Genomic DNA, 24,787 nt, shown 5'->3' on the forward strand with positions numbered 1-24,787 from the left:
TTTCTAATATAACCTTATTTGAAACCCTAATTGAATCTTTATCAAATTTTGGATCAAATTCTAATTGAAATCCTAATTGAATCTTAATCAAATCCTAAATCAAATCTTAATGAAACCTTAAATAAATCCTTATCAAGTTTCTAACCAAATCCTAATCATAACTAAATCTTAGATCAAATTCTAAGCTCAAATTAAATTGTAAAAAAATCCTAAATCAAATACAATTAAATCCTAGATCTTAAACAAATTTGTAATAAGTCCTATAACAAAATAGAACCTTAACAATTAATGATTAAATTATTGATGCCAATTCAAAAAAATTATATTTTTAACATCTTAATTAAAAATAAGCATAAGAAAGATAAAATTGATTGCACTTATTAATTGAAAAAAATATAAGATAATCCAATTGGGTGTTGAATGGCTTCTTATTCCAACCTAAATGTTGATTTTTTAGTACTAATATTTCCTTCTTGAGTTATTAAATTACTCTCAATTTTTTCTTAAATGTTAGAAATTAAGTCTAATATCTATAAAATAAAAATCACTTTAATCCAATTGATATATTGCTAAAGATCTTAGAAATACTTGCTAATCCTTAAACTCTAATTTTTGAGTCCTCAATCTACAAAAACCCCCGTGTACTTCAATCTAATAGTTTAATAGACATCAAAATTTGCATATGCATTTCAAACTAACATACAAATACATAGCCCAAATTTTATTTATACACACTCCAAAAAACTCAAGAAATCTTCAAATTTATAAACATATTTTTATTTTTCAAATTCCAATCCTACTAAAAACATTATTAATTTTGAATTTTTTTTAAAATATTAATATTGATTCAAATGACATAAAATTAATGCATTATTTTTTTTTTTTAAAGTTTTCTTTCAAATTCTATTCTCAAGTCTATAAAAAATCCCAAAATCACTATAATAGAGAAATTTTGTATAAGTCTATTTTATAAAAAAAATAAAATTAGTACTTTTTAATTTTAGTATTTTATTTCTCTATTATCTATATTTCTAAGATAATTTACTATAATATTTTGAAATGAGATATTTTATAAAATAATATTTTCTATTCTCTTTCATTTATTAGTCATGTTATATAATGCCAATGTATTTGATATCACAACCTTGGAAGAGATTTCCAATGTTTGGTGATTTTATTTGAGGTAGGAACAACTCTTAACAGTGTTGTAAATGTTTTATTTGAAGGGAGTTATGAAAGCTTTAATAATGATTAAAGAACAAAATGATATTTTTTACCTTGATATGATATACTATTGATAGTTGAAAAGACCTATTAATCATCTTCAAAGAGAACAAAGATCAAAGTATGTAGCAAACACAATTTGCCACATCTTGGACTTCTTCAACATATGATGACTGCTCTTCATGGAATTCTATTGTAGAAGGAGAGGTATTATCATGAATATTCATATTTATTCTAATGTTTATCTATGAAATTAAGTAGAAGTAGATAAAAGTAGATTTATTATATAATATTTTCTAAAGAAGCTTCATAGACACTACTTTGACTTTATATGTATTTGTAATTGATTGATCGGTTAAAAACTTCAACAACAAGTTAATTAAATATTGATAGCTTGCGGAATAAGCTAATTATATAGTGCGCATACAGAAAACTTATCTTGCAAGTTTAGATATGTGTCTTGTGAAGTTAATATATTTTGAAGTACTTATAGGACATTGCTACATAGCTCTTAATTGAGAGTATATATGGAATCAAAAGTGAAGACTTCTTTACTCTTGTCAATGCCTTTTTAGTTTTTAGTCTTATTTCAAGACTTTTTAGTATTCTTAGCTTTAGAAATAACCATTCTAATTTAATACTATATCAATTTTAAGTAATTTTCTAATCTTTTCAAGTGACACAAGAGTGTATTGATATTTTAGTTCTTTGAGGTTCATGTCCTTGATAAGAAGCTTCTTAGAAGCTTTAAAGATACAAATTTGATTTCATATGTGCTTGTACTTAATTGGTAGGTTAGAAACTTGACCATATATTATACATGTCAATGACTTGAGGTACAAGTTGGCCATGTGGCGCATATATAGAAAAGTTGTTTTGCAAGTTACACACATATTGGATGTTCTATAAAATATTGTCATGTAGCTTCTAGTTAGATAGTATATATAGAGGTAAGAATAAAATCTTCTCTACTTTTTTCAACACATTTATTATCTATATGTTTTGTTTCAAAAAATTTTAATTTACTTATTTTTGGCAATAGCCATTTTAATTTTATTATTATATTATTTTTGAATAAATATCTAATCTTTTGAGTGACACAAGAGTGTATTGAAGTAATTATTTTTTGTAATTCATGTCTTTGATAAGTATAGTGCATCAATACTTAGTATCTACCATTAAAAAAAAAAATTAACAAAGTATTCTTTTAATCAAAGTCAAAAATTATTAGTAAAAATGATAATATCAATCGTAGATCTATGTCATAGAGCAAACATATACATACATACTTAATGGCTTTTATCTTTGATAATGTATAAATAATAAATGATATCTTTGAGAAGATGAAGAGACGTCAATAAATATAATTGACATATTTAATGAATGTTAATTTAATAAAGTCAATAAAAAAATCAAGGATTTTTTTGTGTAACAACTTTATTAGTTTATTTTAGAATTGACTTATAGAGCAAGCTTTGTAATTAAACTGGTTTGGTTGAAGAGATTTTATCTTGTAAAAAGACTATTCAATTTACATCTCTAATTATTTAAATAGGAATTAATAAAAATAATATTAGTTCAAAGACATTAAAGTCACATGTTGAAAGACTTATGATTTTAAGAATGGTGCCAATCACAAATACACTTGGTTTCAACTAGTCAATAATCTAAGATTTGTAATTTTTATTAGATAGTATAAAATATATATATATATATATATATATATAGAATAGTACTGAAGGATGTATGTTTTAAGATTTTATCTAAATTTCTTCTTAAAAAATTATGATTATGCTAAATCTTATAGATAACAACATATGCTTTGTAAATTCAAAGAAGGGTGCTTATGGTAGAATAAAATATGCTTTCTACATTCCTACCACATATAATTATGGTAGAAAATAACAATAATAATTATGTATTACATTGTTTTTGAGACAATTGGCTTATTAAAAAAAAAAAAAAAATTAATAGTTGATAATATAATAGTGTCAATATAAAATAAATAAATAGATATGTAAATGCACTAAAATAGCTAGAAAAAAATAAGTTAATGGAATAATCTCAACAACTTGTTAAAGAATTTTAATAACAACTATCCATATCAGTCTAATAAAATTTCTTTTCTATGGATATTTATATATAATGATACAACAAAACCAATAAATATAAATAGATTTGTAAAATCTAAATTATGTATTTTTTTAAAATCAAACAAGTAGATACCGTATTAGCTATCTATATCAGTCTAATAAAATTTCTTTTCTATGGATATTTATATATAATGATACAACAAAACCAATAAATATAAATAGATTTGTAAAATCTAAATTATATATTTTTTTAAAATCACACAAGTAGATATCGTATTAGCTAGATTTGCTATAAGTCAAGTTTATGCACAATCATTATCTTTCAAGGACATTACAATATTACCATATACTATATTATTCACATTAATATAATCCATGAAAGTGATTGTAGCTTAAAACACTCTAAGAATGTATTTTTACTTGAAAGTATTTTTTTTTCTAAAACAAGTAAGAAAGAAATCAGCTATGATTTAAATAATTATAGTTATATATAAATTGAAAAAATATAAATTAATTAAGAATAAAAAATAAATACTAATTTTATATTAGATAAAAGTCCTAAGCAAACTATGTTTATAAAATATATTTTAATCAAGTTTGTGTGCTCTAAAATAATACAATCACTACTTTGTGGCCCTTGCCTCTACATAATCTAAATGCATCCAAATGCATAACGCTTTTGATGCAAAAATGTGGAGACACCAATACATTAGACTTCTAATTTGGTACATATTGTGGTTGAATTGAATAAAATCATATAATGTAGAAAATCACTCGAGATGAGATTGGAAACAACTAATCAATTGTGAGGCCTTTTTTAGTAATTGGGATAAATGTTGGGTGTCTTTGAAGTTTACAGAGCTCATGTTGATAAAACTATGAAATTTGTACTAGTGAGTTGACTGTTCATGAAACAATGGAATAAAACTATCACTGTCTGGACTTAGATAAGCAGGAAGATGTGCTTGCGGGATGTTGAGGTGCTGGATTCCTTAGTTGTATCTTTTAAACCCCTACCACTAAACATCAGACATACCCAATTTGTGTCAAAAATAAAACCAAAAAAAGTCGAAGCAGAAATAATTGTATATTTTTCTGCCGGGAAGCGATTGATTTCAGTCACAATCTGCATATTCAAGGGTTACGTTTTCTATATTAGTCAGCCTTGAGTGTTAAGATTTGCGATATGTTTTGTCACTTGATTTAATTTTTTCTGCAGAAGAATTTGGTTCTTTCAATATAGTCAACCACCCGAAGCACATAAAAAAACACAAAACAGATTCTCATATGAAACCATGACTCAGTGAAAGCACGAAATTTATTAATCATTTGGCATGTCACGAAAAAACACAAGTTATGTGAACCCTCTAACTTGCAAATATGAGCAGTCAAAGAACGATGAAGGTAGTCATTGAAATCTAAGGTAAAGGAGGGTTCTCAAGATGCAAAACAGTAGACTTTCTATGTGTGCTTTGTTTGTGTACACTGCAGGGAAGAGTCAGTGGGAAGTGGAGTGAGCGCGGCATCATTTTGAAGCCGAAGTGCCACATCACCGCAATGAAAAAATTAAAAAAAGCTACGACGGGTCATTGCAGGCAATTCTAACTCCACGGTGGAGGTAGAGCAAGCTTCTGTCAAGGAATATTACTTGAGATTATTTGAACGCTATAGAAAAAATGATTCCATGTGAGCATAGACGAGTGGTCTAAGGCACCAGCGATCCGTGGCGCAATGGTAGCGGGACTGACGGGGGGTGCCGGGGAGCTCCGTGAATCGCGGAGTCACACTCTCGTCCTAGATCCGGATCATACTCAAGCGCATTTATCAGCATTGCAATTGCAAACTCTAGGAGAGCGATTTGCATAGAGATAGAATCTATTCGCAATAGAATGGCGTATATTTCGACAGCTGACCAGTTCGGAGCACAGAGAGGAGGCAAGGATGTAGCGCCTCCAACTAAAGCAGGATCAACTAGTGTGCTAGATATCCCAGGAACACCAGCGGAAGGACTAGGGGAAGGATACTACACGCGCAGTCGCAAGAACTCACAGCTACGAGGAGATTCAATTCCACAGACAAGGAGACGAGTGATAAATAGGAGCAGAGCCAAAACGCACAATGATGCTGACGAATTCTGGTTTCATCCTCTCAACAAACAGCTCCACCAATTGATCAGGTAAGTACCCCTACCACGACTCATGATTTACAACAAACTAAACCTCCAGACAAAGCAACGAACTCTCCATACGAGACGTTCAGCCGCAACATCAGCCTGCACTCCACATAGAGCTACATCGACAAAGAGATATTTTTACTACTCAAGAAACAGATACAAGAGAAGCGAGCACAAGGCAATCACCTAATCCAGCAATACCCCAACATTGGTCTTACCCACTCAACTACAGAACTTGAGGACCTCCAGGATCTTCTACGAAGGATTTTTCCAAGACTGGTGCGATTCCTAGATCAGGAACAACCCACCACAAAACCCTCAGATACACCAGGAGATCGAGCAAAACTGGCCTACTCAGAATCGCTAGACACTCTAGCACCAAAGACAATACCAGAGGTGGGGCAACCTTTGGAACTGGAGACACCAGTAAGACTAGAGAGACCATTACCTAACCCTCCCCAGTAAAACACCCTCTCGACGACATAGATACAGGAAAAGGAGCAGTTACCTCACAACCTATAGAAGAAGAATCCACATTCAGAGTTACCTTGAATGCAGACAAACTAGAAAACCACAGAAACCTTTTATCCCAAGCGGAGGACGTCATGGTGCTAGGACAGATATTAGGAAAGAATCCAGGTGTTCAAAAATTTACACTCTGGGCTTGTCAGAAACTACACACATCCTTCGTAGCCCTCTCAATGAGAGCAAACAATTATTTTGAACTGGAGTTTGCACATAAAGAAGGTAGGAACCTAACAATCTCTGAACAATCCTTTATGCTAGAGACCCAAGAGATTCGAGTCTCCTCCTGGACACCCTACTTCGGCACAGATAACCAGATAGATAACAAGAGTACAAAAACCGCCCTTTGGGCCCAGGTTATTGGCCTTTCCCACCGCCTGAGGACCAAAGCGTATCTTACGGACGTCCTCTCCAACTTCAGTGAAGTCCTCCTAATAGATGACAACGAGAACTACTAGTCAAAATTTTATGGGCCTAGAATCAGGAACTTAACAGATAACGAGGAAGCACTACCAAAGACAATCCAACTACAAAGACTCGATGGAATAGGGGAGGTGCAATACACCATGGAATACAGCGGATATCCACAGCAATGCATCCAATATCGATCCCGAAGTCATTTAGTCAAAGACTGCCCATCACAGAGACGACCCATGGACGAGAGGAGAGACATCGCAAACAGGAACCGTACACACACGGTACCCTAGCATAAACCTAAACAACAAACAAAACCCTCACTTCCCAAACAAGGGAGGTCCACATTTCAATCTGGTTCACCTGCTTATCAACAACCACCACAATGAGCGAAATTCATATAGAAACCAGTCAATAGAACCTCGACTGCAACCCATAATTCGGTCCCAACTCCAGTAGGAACATCAGGTAGGCAGGTATACACGACTACAAGGCTCCCGGAAACCATTTGGAAAGCACTCGACTTCGAAACACCTACGGGGATAGAAGCCTACTCAGCCTTGATCTCCTTGGTCTTCATCAGGAAATCACCAAACGACTCCTACAAAGTATTGACTGAAAAAACCAGAGAGACGCCCAAACCGATTTCGGCATTTCATCTTAATCGTAACCCGAGTAACACTGCATGGACACAAGATGAAGCTTGAGCCTACATAGTCAATGAAACGATGCTGCATCTACGACAAAAAATGATCCTAAAAACAAAAGGAGTAACACCAATCCGCTAGTGGGATGACGCGTCATGGTTTTATTCATGGTCTAGACCTTCTGAAAATTCAGGATTGTGCACAATCGTCCCGATCACGACTTACAACGACAATGTAGGGGTCATCAAGAATCCCCCCAATTACAGATGGATAGCACTCCCGAAAGACATTTCGGATTCCCTACAAGCACTCAGTTCAACGAGATCGGCGGCTTGGGACTTCGGTGGCCTTGAGGGATGGAACTTGTTTACAGGAGATATAGTACCAGAATCACTTTCAGCAGAAACTATTCCACCAACAGCAATCGAACTAGATCATAACAACAAGAGGGACACTAGCCCCAATATTCTGGATCCCCCAGAATGAACCACAACCAATTGACAGTAGCATCGCTGAATGTACAAGGTCTTGGGAAAGATCATAATGGGATTAGAAAACGACGAGAGATGAAAGACCTCTTTCAGCGAGCTACCCCCAGACCCAACATTCTCCTAATTCAAAAACACAAGTTTTCAAGAGATGAATGTCTTGAAAAGACTAAGCAACTAGACTTTACGAATGGAACATCACTCTGGAACGAAGCCACTAACGCAGCAGCACAGGACAGTTTCCAAGGAGGGACAGGAATCATAACCAATCAACAACTTTCCAACAAGATATGTGAGCATGGGGTCATAATACCAGGCCGAGCACAATTCCTTACCATACAATGCACCACAGAGATAAAAGTAGGAATCATAAACATCTATGCTGTTAACCATATAGGATCCAGAGCTTGAATGTGGAGAAAACTTCAAAATTACAACCTCCCAGAAGCAAACTGGATTCTAATGGGAGAGTTTAATATGATAGAATCTTTAGATGATAAGCAGGGAGGATCCAAGACAACACGTAGAGGGTAAAGCAAAATAGCAGCATGGAATGAGTTGGTTTTTCACCTAGGGCTCCAAGACAGCATCCTTGCTGACTCTTTCTGTAAACTTACACAAAAGCACTTCACCTGGGACAATCGCAGACATCCTCCAGCCAATATCTGCACTCGAATAGACAGGGCCTACTTAAACCCAGAACTGATAGACATGGGAGGGCACGTAGGGATATGGAGGATCCTTCTCAACATCTCAGACCACGCACCAATCTTCATAAAACTACAAAACCTAGAAACCCAACAAATCAAGAACATTCCATTTAACAGACAGTTGGTAACAACAGAAGAGGGGCGGAAACTTTTGCTCAAATGCTGGCAAGACACCATACGTGATAGAGCACTCCAGACTTGGAACTCCCGAATCACAGCAGCAGTCGTCGCAGTCAAAAGAGAAAGTGACGCCGAGGGTAAAAGACAAAAAACCAAATGGTTTGAGGAATTCGAACTAAGTTTCGAAGAGGTGTACACGGCCGAAGTACAGCTCTAGGACAACTGGGAAGATAAGATTGCACTCTCAAATCTGGATACAAAACAATCAAAAATCCATCGCATTAGACAACATCGTACAGAACGGAAACATGACATAAATCAAGCAACATGGAATCGAGCAGGAGACCGCTGCAACAAAGAGTTCTTCATCCACCACGCAAGGCACAAGAAAGTTGTGCTAATAAAGGAGCTTAACGACAACGGAAGAATACTAGCCTACGAACCTGATAAACAAGCATATATCACCAAGTACTATACCCGCATGTACACTCGAGACTAAGAAGTAGAAGCCAACGTGACAGCCAGAGCAAAATGCTATGAAAGTAAAAGACAAAATGTCACACCCACTCAAAATGCGAAACTCACAGAACCTCCCACTCTCCAGGAGCTTTGCACTGCAGTAAAAGATCTCCCAGCAGGCAAGGCAGCAGGGGCGGACGGAGTTCCAATGGAATTTTTCAAAGAATTATTCGATGACATCAAACAAGACCTCCTCGCACTCCTCTCCAAACTCATGCAAACCTGTACACAATGCCAATTATTGAACGCAAGTAAAATCTGCCTACTCCCAATATCTGGAGACTTAACACAGATAACCAATTATAGATCCATCTCTCTCCTTGGTTCTGTTAACAAGATCCTAGCTAAGTTCTTTGCAAACAGAATGATACCCTTGTTTCCAGACTGGATTAAAAATCCCAAACCGTATTTGTAAGAGGACGCTGTATTTTTGATAATATCTACATGGCTTTCGGGACAATGGACTGGGCTGAAGCTAGTAGTCAGAACCTGATCCTACTACTCCTTGACTTTGAGGAGGCCTATGACCAAGTGTCTTAGAAGTTCTTGGAACAAGCCATGAGTGCCTTGGGATTCACTGCATAATACATCGGGATGGTAGTAGCATTGTATTCCCAAGCCAATGCTAGTGTATCACTTAATGGACAAGAAGGCACTACTTTCAAACTACAAAGACCCGTCCGTAAAGGATGTTCACTGGCTCCCTACTTATATCTTCTGGTGGGGGAAATACTAGACAGTATGTTAGATGACCTCAACAATGAGCTCAAGGATTTTACATTACTGGACTCAACAAAAACTACAAATCAGATGTTTGCAGATGACTTTGTTCTTCACCTAGAAGGCACAGAATTGAATCTCAACTTAGCTATAAACATCCTACACACATTCTGTGAAGCCAGTGGGGCCAAAATCAATTGGGATAAATCCATTGGGATTTGGGCAGCAAGACACTCTCGAACATGGGAATGGCAGGCTAACCTAGAAATGAAATGGCTAGAGGAGGGCAAAAGCACAAGGTATTTAGGATTTTCGATAGGATTCAGAGTGCCTGAAGAGGAGGTAGGTAACAAGTTCCTTCAACAGATCAACAATTGCCGAACACATTGAAACAGTAGGAATCTCTCACTAGCAGGCAAGATACTAACGGCCAACTAGGTGATTCTTACTTCAATCTGGTACCTTTGCTCCTGTTCATCCATAGCCATAACAGTCTTCAACCAACAAGAGGTATGGTCAGAAACTACCTCTGAGGAGCAACAGTAGGCAAATCAACTAAAGCTAAAGTGGCATGGAGAATAGTCATTCAGACAGTTGTAAGTGGGGACCTAAAAGTACTGGGATCTTTTGTGCAGGCTCTGCAATGATCCAGCAACCGAATCTGCCGAACACGCACTCTTCAAATGTCTGATAGTCACCGAGGCATGGACACAATTCAACCAGCTGCGCACAACCGCACGCATACATAAGCATTACATCGACTAGAACACGGTCAACATGGGACTACATGATACAGCCAGTCTTGCCACAATTGAAAAAACAATCGCTTGGATCCGCAACACAGTAGTCAATGACAACACAGCTTGGGAGATTCTTCGAGGGGCCTTCTTGTGGATCATTTGGGTGAAGAAATGCAATTAAGTACTGAATGGTACTCCATTCAGTCTTGAAAAAGTCCTCTACACAAACTGGAGAACAACAACACAAATCGGAATGGCCGCATGGCAAGACCTCTCCAAGCAAAAATACTCAGCAACGAAGGCAGCAGAGCTCAAAGGAATATTCAACAAAATTTGGACAATAAAAGAAGTATTTTCAACAAGTACGGAGGAACCTCAATAGAAACCAATACCTCTAGAGGCCTTTCTGCCCCTTAGACTGGCCACGCAAGGACAACCCACGTCTTTCCAGATACCAACACAAACCTCCCACGCATAAGACAGAGATTCAGTCAACTCAGAGAAAATTGACATCGACCTTAAGGTCAATGTAAAAGGGGCCATCAAAAAGCTCTTCACTGATGTCATTCAGGAGATGGACAACAGAAACATAAACACATAGAATTGCAGCAGCAGAAGAGCACCCACCAACTGAGTCACAGAACCCTCGACACTGCAATCCGAAGCACTACAACAAACTCCTTGATCTTTGCGTGGATGGAGTAGACATAGCACAGATCAGCAATAGATCCAGTCCCAGCACAAGAGAGTTTATCGACGAAACCCTAAGGTTCAAAATGGAGGAACTAAGGAATAAGGAGACCTCACTTGAGTTTGCAGGATCACCAACATTAACGAAAGCAGAATCTCGGGAACTATACCACAGAGAAGCAAGAATCAGAGAATTAACAAACTCCAACTACTCAGCTTTGGAGCTCCAAGAAGTTGCTTGCTCATTCGCTTCCAGGCACATCTGCTGGTCAAGCCGCATTGGAAGTTTACGTTGCCACAGCGCAGCACATGCTTGGCGAAGACTATAATTGCTGGATGAGCAATGGCCTTGGTTACTTCAACCTGGGCACAAGACACCCCCAATAATAAAGACACGAGCATAATACAGCGAAAAAGTAGGCAACTCAGAACACAGAAGGCCGTAGTAGAGAATAGATTAACAAGCTCAGTTGAGAACATGGTCACCAGATCACCGACCGGGAAGGGCCTATCACCGTATCACTATACACTTGTAACGGCGTCGTTTGCAGTAAGAGAAGTCTTACTCCTGTGGGGCTTCTCAGGTCTTGGTCATTAGACTCAACTTTAGTTCTCCGTAAGGGGTCGTGGATTCAAACCTCACTGCTGACAAATAACAGTGGTCATCAAAGCCTACTTGGGCTAGTTATGAAGGTCTGATTGAGGAAATCGGACATTGTTGCCCATTCCAGAAAACGAACTAGGTTTCTGTGTATGTTTGTTTTTAATGTTTAACGTGGATTTTGAATTGCCTGCAATGGCCCATTATAGTTTTTTTTGATTTTTCCATTGTGGTGATGTGGCACTTCAGCTTCAAAAGGATGCCGCGCTCACTCTACTTCCCATAGACTCTTCCCTGCAGTGTACACAAACAGAGCACACACAGAAAGTCTACTGTTTTGCATCTTGAGAATCCTTCTTTACCTCAGATCTCAATGACTATACCATCATCGTTCTTTGACTGCTCATATTTGCAAGTTTGAGGGTTCACTTAACTTGTGTTTTTTCATGACATGCCAAATGATTAACAAATTTAGTGCTTTCCCTGAGTCATGGTTTCACACAAGAATTTGTCTTTTATTATATTTCGGGTGGTTGATTGTATTAAATGAATCAATTTCTATGGCCTTCGATTTGCCATTTGAAAAAAGAAGTAGGCATTGCAAAAGTGTATTGTAGAGTGCTTAAAATTTTAAAAAAATTATTTTTGCTTCAATCCAATTATTACAGTAATAATTACCAAGTTTTAAAAATGGCAACAAATATAAACAATGACCAATAAAATTCATATGTGATGGTGGTTAAAAACAGTTAGGTTAGGCATACTAAATAAAATTTTATATGTTTTTTAAAATTTTAAATGTTTAATTATTTTTTATTTTAATTTTATACAACAATGTATATATTAAAATCACTTATAATAAACTAATATCGCAGTTATATTTATTATTCATGTCCAATTAAAGTATCTCTGTTTTTATTGATTTATAATCAAATTCGAGTACTTAAAAATAATAGATTATTTGCATGTGAATAAAAAAAATGATTTAAGATTAAGATGATTGATTTTTTTAGTTATTTTATCTGAAATAACTTATCTCTTTTAAAAATGATTTTTTGAATTATTTTGCACTTTTATTCTACCAATTTTTATTTATTTATTTGCTTCTAATAAAATTCTATTCTATTAGTACTAACATTCATAAAAACATTTTTTCTTATTTAGAACTTTAGGTTTTTACATTCATGTTTGCTAAAGAAAAATTGGATTATTTGATTTGGACTATTATAAAGGTTGAGGGGAGTAGGGCTAAATTGTTTTGTTGAATTTTTTATTCTGGTATTACTTTGATTAGTGCATTATCTTTTTATATTTGAAATTAATAACATAGATTGAGTGCACATATAAAATCAAACAATATTGGTTTAGTAATGGCTTTTAAATAAACATTATAAGAATTTATGATATAATAATTTGATTTTAAAATAAATGGTATTAATCAGAAATATACTAATCTTTTAAGAGAGTAACTATTCTACATTATCTCTTTGTACCAATCGCAAAAGAAATATTTCTTTCTTTTAAAACATGGTTGAGAACTTATTTTGTATGGATCATCAAATAATTTTAAATTTTAATAAGTATTTTTAATATTTTTATCTCTATTGATTTATTATTCTTATATAAGAATATGTCTATTCATATATATATATATATATATATATATATACATACATTGACTCTTTACTTTTTAAATAAAAAAATAATCCTATTTATTATTTTTCATTATCTTAGCAGTTTGTGCAATAGTTTTTATAAAAAACACTCATGATTTCTTTTACCTAATTCAATAGAATGCAAACATAATTCCTAAAAATGTAATAATTACTTTTAGTGTCATTACTATGTTTTCAACTATGATATCTATAAGAACGTAATTCATTCTTCAACCCAAATTACAAGATAGTCTAAATCAAAGGTTTTTATTTTTTTATTTTTTTTATTATTATTATTTTTTTTATAAGTGGTGGTGTAATGTAAAAGAGAGAAACAAAAAAAAAAAAAAAAAAAAAAAAAAAACAACACAAAATAAGTGAAAGAATTGCAATCAAGCAAATACACACTATAAAAACAGTATTTTTTTTTATTATTATATTTTTATCAATTAATGAATAAAAATAAAAGATAAAAAGTATATTTTTAAACAAATATGAAGGTTTCAAGATAAAAAGCAAATAATAAAATAATTAAGTAAATAAGTTTTCTCTTAAGAATAACTTTTTTAAAAGATCAAGGAGTTGAGCCTCACTAAGGCTCAAAAGTAAGATATATATATATATATATATATATATATATTCTAGAGATGCCACAAGGCTTTAGTCTTATCCTTCTATCTACATCCAATGTGCTCCAATTCATATGGAACTTGTGCACCTCCCTTCCTACACTAACTATTGATCTTTGTATTTTCTACTAATAAAACAAATATTTTTGACTTCATGTTGATCTTTTTATTTTCTACTAATAAAAAAAATATTTTTGACTTCATGGTGATGTTTAAAAACGCCCAATCATTGTAATGGATTTATATTTAAAAATATTTAAAATTATACTTTTAACAATTCTACCAATTAAGACCTATTGATAAGGATTACAATATCTTCTTTAGATATATATTGATTTGAATTTTTTTTTTTTTTTTTTAAATTTTATAGCAAATTTGGATCTTTTAAAAAAAATATTTTATGAATTTTAAAAAATATATTTTCTAATTTTTTTAATATTTTTATATGAAAAAATAAAAATAAATATTGACAATTTTACTTTAAATTTATGATTGTAGAACAAAGAAGTCTTTAAATTATGTAAATAAAAATTAATATATAGATTTTTAAAGATAAATTGTAAGATAATTAATTCTAGTACTTTGAGATTTATTTATATATTTATTTTGTTATCATTTTAATATTTTAAAAATACTTAATATTTTTCAAAATTAAAGATAAGTTAAACAAAGAATTGTAATATATGTTACAAGCATGCCACATTCAAAGGCTTTTTGTTAGTTAAATTATAAAATAGTATTTTTGAAATTAAGATTTTCTTATAATATAAGTTTAAAATACTATAATTAGATCAAAAATAATATTTAATATTTTAAATTTTTATTATATAGAATATGTTATTTATTTTAAAACACATAATAAATATTTAGGTTGGAATTACTATAAAATAAACATATGTTTTTAACTATTTATTTTCAATTTTTTTTACTATTTCTAATTATTTATATTTATATTTATTTAGTATTAGAATAATACTATATTCATGTTTTAATAAAGACATAATAAAATTCATTTATTATATAAATAATGATAGATTTTTATCTTTTGAGAGAACAATGATTAGAATCTAATCTATGATATATATATATATATATATATATATATATATATAAAGATAGAGATATATAATATGATTCTTTCTAACCAATTAGTAGATTGAGTAAATAGTATAAAATACATTCATTTAGAAAAAATATTGTTTAAATATAAATATAATTTTTATTAAAAGATTTCTGCTCTAAGTCCTAATTATGAATAGTTTAAAAAATATTGTAGATCTATTCATAAATAGGAGATTTTAAACTAGAATAATATTAATTTATATATTTATTTAATAAAAATTTAAATGAATGTAGAATAAACTAAATTAAAAATTTTCAAAATTTCTTTATTGTATACTTTAAAGCAAGAAAATTCTAGTTTTAATATATCATTAAAAGAAAAATAAATTAAAAGTGAACATGTTAATAATATTTTTTTTCTGAAAATTAAAAATATTTTTACATGGGGTTAAAAGTGTTGAAGTTATATTTGTTTTTGTTATGAAACACCACACTAAGTTGATGGTGAGTTTAGCTTTGAACATACTCAAACAAACACATATGATAATTTTAGAATATAAAATTAATTATTATATGTGAATAAAATTTATTTCTAATATGTCTTCAGTTAAATAATCAATTACACTACAATTAAAAAAATCTAAATGTTTAAAATTTAAAAATATGAGATTTTTCTTTTTCGAAAGGATTCCGGTTGCTTTAATTTAAACTTTTGAAGCTTGTTCGCGTGGATGATATATGAAAGTTGTGGATGGCAAGGAAACAGATATCATCGACAAGGGAGGTCATAGCGTTCACACATGCACAACTGAACCCTTGGAATTTCTTTCGAGCATCTTTGGATTTTGTGCCTAAGCTTGACTGACTTGATGCGGAAGCTCAAGCTCTCAGATCCCAAGCTCCCACAGTAACTTACATCATGCTGTTGCACTTAGGATTGGGAGGCACACTTCTGCCTTGTTTGCGAAAGGCTCTGAAGACGAGGTGTGACGATTTGTTCCACAAAAAATTGAAAGAATTTTTAGTTATCGCTTTGAGTTGCGTGAGAAGACTATCATGCTGTCTTTTCACTGGCTGCGGTTGGAGTTGAGATGATAGTGGTGATGTTCGCTAGATCAGTCTGCTAGGGTTTACTGGTCTTAAGATTTCTTGGTGGTCCGGGGCGAGACGATGAATAAGCCGGGAAGTGCAGGGGCTCAAGGGGGAGTGAGCGTCTCGGGCGCTGGAGGCGTGGTTGGCCCGACTGCTGCAGCTTCAGCACAAGCGGCGCAGAGACAGCGGTCTCTGTTGCAGAGGGCAGATTCAGATATCGGGATCTTGCTCGATAACTTCTCCCACCTTTTGAAGGCTGCTCGGGTGAGAGGAAAAAAATTCAGTCCTACCACGCTTTGATTCTCGTGTTAAATTGCCAGGGGAATTATTTAGACCTCAATTCCGTGTATCTGCTGAAGTGCAGGATGGTTGTCATGGATTCTTTTCTACGAGCAGTAAAATTTCATTTGTTCATTATGTTCTGAGTCTTCGATCACACCCGACTTGTGGACAATGAGCCCGTGGTTCGTGTTCAATGAGAACGTGTATTTCGTTTACAGATAAATGATCCGGTGAGGAATGCACAAGAAGCGTTTCAGATGGAGGTGCACGCATCTCGCGTGGTAATGGATCCTTTTTTGCTCATGACCATCTCTTCTTGCTCAAGCGTTTTTATTCTGGATTGTCTTTTAAGTGTTATCTTTGAATTCGCAACTGACTTCTTGGCGCCCGGCTGCCGCACTGAATGTTTAATACCTCGTTGCTCACTCCCGAAAGATAATTATGTACGTGATAAATTCGATGTGATACTACTCAATTTATTTAGGCATTATCCTCTGTTGTGTAGGTACAAGCTGCCGATTCATTACTCCAGCTGGTTTCGGAACTAAAACAATCAGCTGTATTTTCTGATTTTTTGTCATTGAACCGGAGCATAAACCAACAAATCATCAAGTTTGGAGAGCAAAGTCAAGAGACTGACAGATTGTTGGTAAGCGTTGGAGAAATAGTTGCTACCTCTTTGCAGGAATTGGAGTCTCATTATTATGCCTCCCCTCATCGGACATCAAGAATTGGCTCACAAATATTTCTAAACTCAACTATTGGTGATGGTGCATAGACTAATTATACATGATATCTTACAAATTCTGATCGGTCTGTACTATGCTGGATGCTATTGGTAAATTTTACTTTCAGACCGTCTTCTGGTTTTTGCCTATATTGTAACTAATAGCACGAATGCGTGACTTGATATAGTATTTTGGTTACTGATGCCAGAACAAATGCTTCGTCAAATTATAGTTTAATCCCTCATGTTGTATTTATGTGCTGGTCATTTTTGTTACTTGACTCAGTCTCTTTACTCGGCCCTGCACTTTGTTAATGCGGGAAAGATTTACACTGATGTATGATAACGCTTATCCGGGAAGATATGATTTTATTTTTGTCCTTTTAACTTATAATTTATGATAACTAACTTTTGAGATGGCTCTTGCAATCTCATTGTTCATGTCATCAATGCTAGCCCAACTACCCAGACACTGCTGCACCAAGCAGGAATTCTAAAGTTTGTCGTCATCAAATAGATTGGGAAGCCCACTTCCATTTGCGAATCACAGCTTTTCGTTATTTGCTTTATTCGTCTTCAGATTTTGGCTTCTGAAGCAAAATAGGGATCTAGATATAACCTTCCTTGAGCGGAGTGTGTTTGATCTCGACGGTAGTTCAATATCTCTTTCGATGATTTTACACTTCAAGGGGAATATCATTTTTGATATCAATGGAGGTCGTTTTTGGTGACGTTATTTGAGATATAATCAACGATGACTGTTGCAAGCTATTTTCCTTGGGTTTGTGTGTCGCATTCATTCTGAGGATCTTTCATGTGAAACGTAATACAGACCGTCGTAGCGAGCACTGACCTACAGTTTCTGCTCCTGGAGTTTTTCCGAATTGCAGTATGGCGCTTATAACTTTCTGAGAAACGTCTTCCAATACCGTTCAAGTTTTACACTCAGAATTGTTGTCTTAAGGAATCTCCGAATGGTCATCGTCATCACTGCAGTAGTCATTCCATAAGTGAAGTGCCGTGGGATTTGTATATGCATCAATTACGGAGTAGTGACATTGAATTTGTGCACGCTTCGTGTTGTTCGAAGTCGTTAATGTTTGAACTGGTGAACATCAAACTCTAATTTGCTTTACTTCCGTATCTCTATTCTCTGAACTCCTAGCTAGATATTATTCGAACATTTTTATACACCATGGATCATTCTATATGTAATCAGAATGGTTCAGGTACAGGTGGACTTCTGAAATGATGGATGTATAACTGCCTTCTCGTATTGGCTATGGAAAATATATTGAAAAATTGATCATGAAGTTTTGATCTACTTGAAATGGTCTTGTAGGTTTCTGATAAGGATAGAAGAGCTTGGACAGCATGTGGGAGCTTTTGAATACTTAAATGATCTTATTGCAGTTGCTGCCTCACCTTTTTCAGTTGGTGTGGGTGAGATCAGTTAACGTTAAGGTTCAAGGTAATTGAGTGTATGATTCAATTCATTAACGTTCAATGCATTTACTCATGAATTGAAGTGAGACAGATTGCTAGATGCCGGGTCTCGTAAGCAAGAGATCGCATGATCAAGCACTTGCAGGCGAATTTTGCAAACTGATCTCTACATTGATGCATGGCTTGACGAAAGCCCGCAACCAGCTCGTCCGTCTCATGGACCAAGGGCAACCTAGAGGACCTCGCCTTTTTGGTGGCTATCATGGTCCATCATGTGCTGGGGTCAATGTGCCCAATCGCCACGAGTCTCCAGCCCGAGGACACTTGGGGTCTGCTAAGCAGTGTTTGCATTACGGGATCTCTTCGCCTCAGTCCAGAAACCTCTGCTCTCCAATGACTGGTCACGGGTCAAATCATATTGCACAACCATTACAAAGAGCTCCTTTTGTCTGTGGAAAGGCACTACATAGATCTTGTGAACGACCGAAGGAAAAAGCCTTGCAGGTACTCTCACAAAGTCCACAGGTGCCATATTCCTGTGAAAAGCAACAGCAACTAGTTAGAAGTCACAGAAAAATGGGTTCAAATGTTGAAATATCTATTGATCCTCTTGAACCTGAACAACGTCAACCCTGCCGTCGTGAGAGCAGCTGCTGCAGAGGTAGCTCCAGACCATCGGCCTCCTTGCAAAGGTCCATCGACTCAGCCCTTTTGCAACTAGGGAGGAGGCGTGATGACTGTGTTGGGACTCAATTTGCTGGCTTGCTGAAGGATTTAACTGACGAGCTGCGAGAGCGCCGGCTTGCATTTGATCATGTGAGAGAGTATTGATGGCACGCAGTTGATCTGCATTCTTCATCCTCCTGGCTTTGCAGCGTTAACTTGGGGGGTTGCGCGGTTGTCATTTAAGGAATTCCTGAGCCTCAAAAATTTCTGCTAGCATGTATGTCAGCTTTTTACATGTTATAAATTTTTGGAGTATCGTGCAATTGGTTGTCATTGTGCGTCGCTATCCGCGATTTTCTTGCAAGAAAGTATGTTGCCACACCTACATGGATCATTTCTGCGATTTATCTATTGGAGATCAGCAATTATATGAGAGAGCAGACTGAAAGTTTGACACAAGATGCAGAGATAGCTTCCTGTGGAACTTGGCAAACGTTTCTCTCCGGTGAAATTTTCCTTGGGCGAGTTAATCGTCTTCATCCCGAGGGTTGTAATACGTGTGTTACAAAACCCTCATATTTTATTCATAGTTGGAAAAATAATTGACCTTAATTGTTCCAAACGGTGTTCATATGCAAACTCTGGGCTGCTAGGATTTGTCGCTGAGGTAGAAAACTCGCTCGTTGGTCTCAGAGGGGCAGGCCGTGCGGAGCATTCTTGTAGCTTCTCAGATAACTTTGCAAGTAATCCTCTGTTCTGCCAAATTTGTTGCGCGGCAGGTCAGACTTGTAAATCTTCCAATCGTATAATGGCGTGGACGTATACTCAGCAGGACTAATCTTGTTCCACATCTCCTTGTCATGTTGGACCGCTCTCAGTCTGCCCAAGGAATCTGTAGTATTTTGCACGGCGACAGACATGTCCACCACGTTGTCGAAGTTCACTTTGTTCACAATTTTGTGAGCTTCAAGCTTCGACACAGCCGCACCTGTTTGCTCCTTCAGCATAGTTTGTCTCCGCATTGTGGCTCGTCTTATCGAGTCTTTCCTGTGGTCAAGGAAGACGGAGCCGCGCTGAAGCAGCGTAGACCCTCTCAGGGCACCACCTTCTGAAGCTCGGCGTACCAACGTTGCTGCTCGAGCTCTTGACCATCTTCTTCCTAACCAGTTGTCCAATTTTGGTCTCTGAGAGCAGCGTCGAGGTTTGGGTTCAGAGGGTACAATCCTTCCGCACTCGGACATGACGCGTTCGTGTCGATGCTTGAGCTTCTCCTTTATGTCCATGACGAACTTCTCCCGCATGGTTGCCTCGCCAATCGCTCGCTCTCTCTCCTTTGGCGATAAAACACGAATATTCCAAGGTTTCATTGGCGGATGTGGGCACATTCTTTTTCCGAGCTCACGGACCGTTCTGCTCTCAATCTTTTCGCGGTCTGAAATGAGATTCATCATGCGCTTAAGAAGTGGACTATCCTTGAGCCGATCCTCCTCGGCTGCAATGAAATCATCTTCCATCAGGTCCTCTCCTGGACAGTCCCTCATGATTCCACCGATTCCTCCAATCTGCGCCGAAGTTTTCAATTCCAAAACCAAGCCGCAAACAACTTGTTGCGATGCTTGAGCTGGACAATTGTCACTGTTTTCTTGTACGTCACCTTGCAACCATCTCAAGTGATGAATCAAAACCTTCGCCAGCAACTAATTCATAGAGGTTTTGTTGAAGCAGTAAAATCATCACTTCAACAGATTTGCTGCTTAATGCAAGCGACTAACGGAAGAAAATTCGTGTGCAACAATTCTACTGGCTTCAAATATGTTCGGCAGTGGAGAGCCAAAAGAGTTTTAGCTTTTTAATCTTATTTTTATTGTTACTAGCTTTGCATCAACTTGATAAAAGGACATGATCCAGAAGCCTGTTTTCCGAAAACTACGAACTAAGGTGACTTCATTCGCATTACGTGCTACAATAAGTAAAATCTAGTACTACCGTAGACTACTGCAAAGGAGCGAAGCGGTTCACCTCCCATTCTATCACTTCACCATGACCTCAGAAACAAGAACGCAGGAAATGTGAGAAGCGGAGATTCCAAAAGACGGGGCTGATTTAGTGACGGTTGTCTAAGTGGCTCTGGCATCTGAATGGGCGCTACAATGTTGTCGTCTCAGATTGCTTGATTATTTTGTTACGAGCTTCAGGGTAAGTTGAGGTGACTCGATGCGCGAAAGCTTGAGCCATACAGAAAAATCGCCTCCAAGGGTTGCGAGCTCACATGTAAGCAATGCAAAGTCGCTTCGAACTGTTGCAACTAACTACCGACGCACATTTCGCAAACAAAATCCAACAAGCATCATTAACTGTAAAACGGTACAAGTGATGGAGAGAAACGGAACGGATTGAGATTCACATGCAGCCTGATACATTGATATAGGAGTCACGTGTTGAAAGATGAACTACCCAGTTCTGTAATTGAATGAGGGCATTAGTCATCTTCCAACACCCCCTCTTGCACTCATTCCTCTGTACCCATTTTCCTTGTATTACTGATCTTCAGTTACGGTCAGTTGTTGTTAGAGGCCCATTGTTTGTACAGTTTAACATTTAGAGATGGAAGATGGATAAAGACATGGTTTTAGGATTTGTGTGCAAGCCTTTGTTTGTCATTAGTTTCTTGTCTTGTTGTTTTAGTGTCTTTGAAGCAGTTGTTGCTTCTTTATTCGTTGTATGCTTCAATATTTGTTTTACTGTTATAGGGTTTTTTTCATTCAGCACCAGTTGCTATGTCTTGTGTTGATGATGCTACCAATGAAGATGAAGAGTTATTGGTACCAAAAAAGACTTCAACTACAACTTCAATGGTAAAACAAGGGTTGCACAGGTTCTGGTCTAGATGGTTTCAGACCAGACAAGTTTCGTCAACAATATTGGGCAGACAAGGTATGGAGCACCGAAATTTGAACGTGGCAAAATTGATAAGGGCAACAAGGCAAGGCAGCGCAAGGTGTGGTATGTGGTACAGGAGGAAGTTAAGGGGGTGGAAGATCTGGTCAAGAACATGTGTATTGCTTAAAGAGTTTGTGCTTAGGGAGAAGTAGGGATTATGGAATAGGTTAGCAATTTGTATGGAGTTGCATGGAAGATCAAATTGTGATCTAATTTTATAGGATTAATGGGAGAATCTAAGAAGAAGAAGGCGAGGGTTGTAGCATGAAGAGGTTTTTTAGGTGGTGGGACACAGGAGTAGATGAAGATCAACAGAGAATATTGACAATTAGGAGGAGGAGGTGCCAATTTTAGAAGAGCACAAGTTGATTGAAAGAAAAGTGATAGTGGTGCTATGTTGGGTTGGTGTTAATGGATCTAAATTGCACGGCCGTTTTAGAAGAGGCGGTGAGGTGAAGACATTCCTATCAAAGGAAATCTGAGTTGTGGTGTTGTAGGGACATGGAGATAGATTGGTAGCAATAAGGACAAGAGATGGCTTAGGAGTTGATGACCATGGTAGATTCCTCATGATTTGCCATGTTGTTGCAAGGTGATAGTTGATTTTCAGTGGTGGTTAGATAGCAAGTTTGGAAGGATTCTTGTATATATTTTTTGGTGCGATAATAAGTGAGCGTGGTGTTGTGATCAATATTTTAGTATGACCATTTTTTTGCTGAAGAAAGTAATGCATGTAAAAACTCTTGCAAGTTGATTGCTAGGCAGTTTAAATAAATAAATAGAAAATAAAATAAAATAATAATAGTAAAAAAAATTAAAATTAAAAAATTAAAACTAAAATTAATAATTAATAAATAAATAATATAAAAAAATATAAAAATTTGATAAAACAAAACCATAAATAAATAATGGTTAAGAAATAGAAGACATCTAACCTTATGTGAGTGAAGTTATTCCATTGGACTACCAAATGCAATTAAGGTGGATTGATTTTACTGACAAATACCAATTTATTTTGAAATTCTTTGTTTCATTATGAAATACTTGATTTTTTGCTATCTTCATACTACTTTGATTGTCACACCAAATTGTTACATGTTTCTTTTTTCCAACTTTTTTTTTCCAACAATCAATTTCTTTAATCAAACGACTTTAGATGTGTATTTTATAAGAACTCAATATTCATCTTTGCAAGAAGCTCTTGATGTAGATTTTTTTTTTTTTTTTTTTTTTTTTTTTAGAACACCAAGATGTAAGTGTAAAGCCAAAAGTAAATAGATGGCCACTAGTAGAAATTTGATTTTCTAAATTGCCTCCATAATTTGCATCTAAAAATCCTTGAAGAAGATTTTTTTTTTTTAATGGAACTAGTGACTAAAGGATGCAAATTTTCAAAGGTAGTCTATAATTTATTGTGAAGCTTTACAATAGACATGCTAATGATTATACATATATTGACTTATGATGGATATTGCAAAATCAATATTAGAATGTATCTTTGTTAGATAGAATTTTTTCTCCATAAGACCTTCATATTCTATTGTATTTGTAAGAAAAATATGAGTTTTTTTGAAAAATTTGAGAATAGACAAAAATATATTCTTTAAATAGTAAATAAAATAATTATATTTTTAGAAAATGAAATGAATATAAAATATTTTGTGAATAAAAATATTGTAAAGAATTTATAATATTTAGATGCCAAAAAACTTACATATTATGAACTAAAATAAACTTTTAATAATTGGAAGTTTATTCTAGTTTATAATAAGTAAATTACTATATAATTTTTTAAAATTTATAATTATAATTCAAATCTTGATCAAATCACTATTTACACTTCTTAAATCATCCATGCAATCGAGCAAAACTTCTACCATTAACTTCTACTTATAATAATAAATCATTAGAAAAATTTCATCTCTTAAATATTTTTTTAATCATTTAATTATTTTATTTTAAATTAAAATTTATTTATTAACCAAAAAATTATCCAAATAAATAAATTTTTATCTATAAATAATAAATTTTTTGCCATCGTTGACGTCTATGGATTTTATCACGGATCTTTCAATCTCAAATTTGTAAGATTCTATATTTTTGACAGAAGATCATTTTACCAAGATGGTATATTTTGTACCATGTACAAAATCTATCACAGGTGAAGAAACAATTAAGTTTTTTTCTTAATTGCATCTATTGCTATTATGGATTATCAATGATATTATATCAAATAAAGAGACTCAATTTATATCAAGATTTTAAAGGTAGATATAAAACTCTTTTTGACTTTTCATTATCAAACTAATTGACAAACAAAATGGATGAATCAAATTTTGAAGCAATATTTGAGATGTAGCATCAATTATCATTAAGATAATTAGAAAATTCTTTTGCCATTGGCAAAGTTTACATATAACGATTTAATACACTTTCCTATTCAACAAATACCTTTCTTTGCTAATTATGGTTATCATCCTCAACTTGATACTTTTGACTTTTTAAAAGTTGATAATCCTGAGACAAAAGATTTGTCAAATCATTTGTCAAAGTTACATGCAATAATGAAGGTGCAGTTAAAAGGAGCTCAAGAATAACAAAACATCAATGCAGATGTCTATTGC

General features: G+C 34.8%; 3 protein-coding genes and 1 long non-coding RNA gene across 15 annotated transcripts; 2 read left to right on the plus strand and 2 right to left on the minus strand.

Moving 5' to 3' along the window:
• Positions 1 to 5,611: 5,611 nt before the first annotated feature.
• LOC149986447 (uncharacterized) lies at positions 5,612 to 11,477 on the minus strand. 12 transcript variants are annotated; one of them, XR_016500506.1, is made up of 7 exons: positions 11,001 to 11,141; positions 10,242 to 10,356; positions 10,083 to 10,127; positions 8,958 to 9,135; positions 8,454 to 8,644; positions 8,135 to 8,229; positions 5,612 to 6,446 (listed from the first exon to the last, which is right to left on the minus strand). It is a non-coding gene; the product is annotated as an uncharacterized LOC149986447 (long non-coding RNA). The 12 variants fall into 12 exon arrangements; XR_016500505.1 differs by lacking the exon at positions 11,001 to 11,141 and adding an exon at positions 10,766 to 10,907; XR_016500512.1 differs by lacking the exon at positions 10,083 to 10,127 and having other exon boundaries at positions 8,980 to 9,135; positions 10,766 to 11,477.
• A 4,370-nt stretch (positions 11,478 to 15,847) lies between these two features.
• LOC112276338 (mediator of RNA polymerase II transcription subunit 22a) lies at positions 15,848 to 17,261 on the plus strand. Its single transcript, XM_024507572.3, has 3 exons — positions 15,848 to 16,366; positions 16,603 to 16,665; positions 16,890 to 17,261. The coding sequence occupies exons 1-3, from the start codon at positions 16,181 to 16,183 to the stop codon at positions 17,160 to 17,162; spliced, it is 522 nt and encodes a 173-aa protein (XP_024363340.1). The 5' UTR covers positions 15,848 to 16,180; the 3' UTR covers positions 17,163 to 17,261.
• Positions 17,262 to 18,488: 1,227 nt separating this feature from the next.
• LOC141044919 (uncharacterized) lies at positions 18,489 to 21,654 on the minus strand. Its single transcript, XM_073531152.2, has 2 exons — positions 19,831 to 21,654; positions 18,489 to 19,605 (listed from the first exon to the last, which is right to left on the minus strand). Exon 1 carries the CDS (start codon positions 20,762 to 20,764, stop codon positions 19,913 to 19,915), a length of 852 nt encoding a protein of 283 aa, XP_073387253.1. The 5' UTR covers positions 20,765 to 21,654; the 3' UTR covers positions 18,489 to 19,605; positions 19,831 to 19,912.
• LOC149986448 (uncharacterized) lies at positions 18,657 to 19,546 on the plus strand. The gene is made up of 2 exons (XM_090246953.1): positions 18,657 to 19,061; positions 19,208 to 19,546. Exons 1-2 carry the CDS (start codon positions 18,657 to 18,659, stop codon positions 19,220 to 19,222), a joined length of 420 nt encoding a protein of 139 aa, XP_090103079.1. The 3' UTR covers positions 19,223 to 19,546.
• Positions 21,655 to 24,787: the final 3,133 nt, after the last annotated feature.

The sequence above is a fragment of the Physcomitrium patens genome, chromosome 24 (assembly GCF_059467195.1).
Source record: "Physcomitrium patens ecotype Gransden chromosome 24, ASM5946719v1, whole genome shotgun sequence".
NCBI classification, from domain to species: domain Eukaryota; kingdom Viridiplantae; phylum Streptophyta; class Bryopsida; order Funariales; family Funariaceae; genus Physcomitrium; species Physcomitrium patens.

Coding starts and splice junctions, on each gene's coding strand:
- LOC112276338 (XM_024507572.3), top strand. CDS start 16,181: ATGAATAAGCCGGGAAGTGCAGGGGCTCAAGGGGGAGTGAGCGTCTCG. Junction 16,367..16,602: donor ACCTTTTGAAGGCTGCTCGG/GTGAGAGGAAAA, acceptor TTTCGTTTACAG/ATAAATGATCCGGTGAGGAA. Junction 16,666..16,889: donor AGGTGCACGCATCTCGCGTG/GTAATGGATCCT, acceptor TCTGTTGTGTAG/GTACAAGCTGCCGATTCATT.
- LOC149986448 (XM_090246953.1), top strand. CDS start 18,657: ATGCCGGGTCTCGTAAGCAAGAGATCGCATGATCAAGCACTTGCAGGC.
- LOC141044919 (XM_073531152.2), bottom strand. CDS start 20,764: ATGAGGGACTGTCCAGGAGAGGACCTGATGGAAGATGATTTCATTGCA.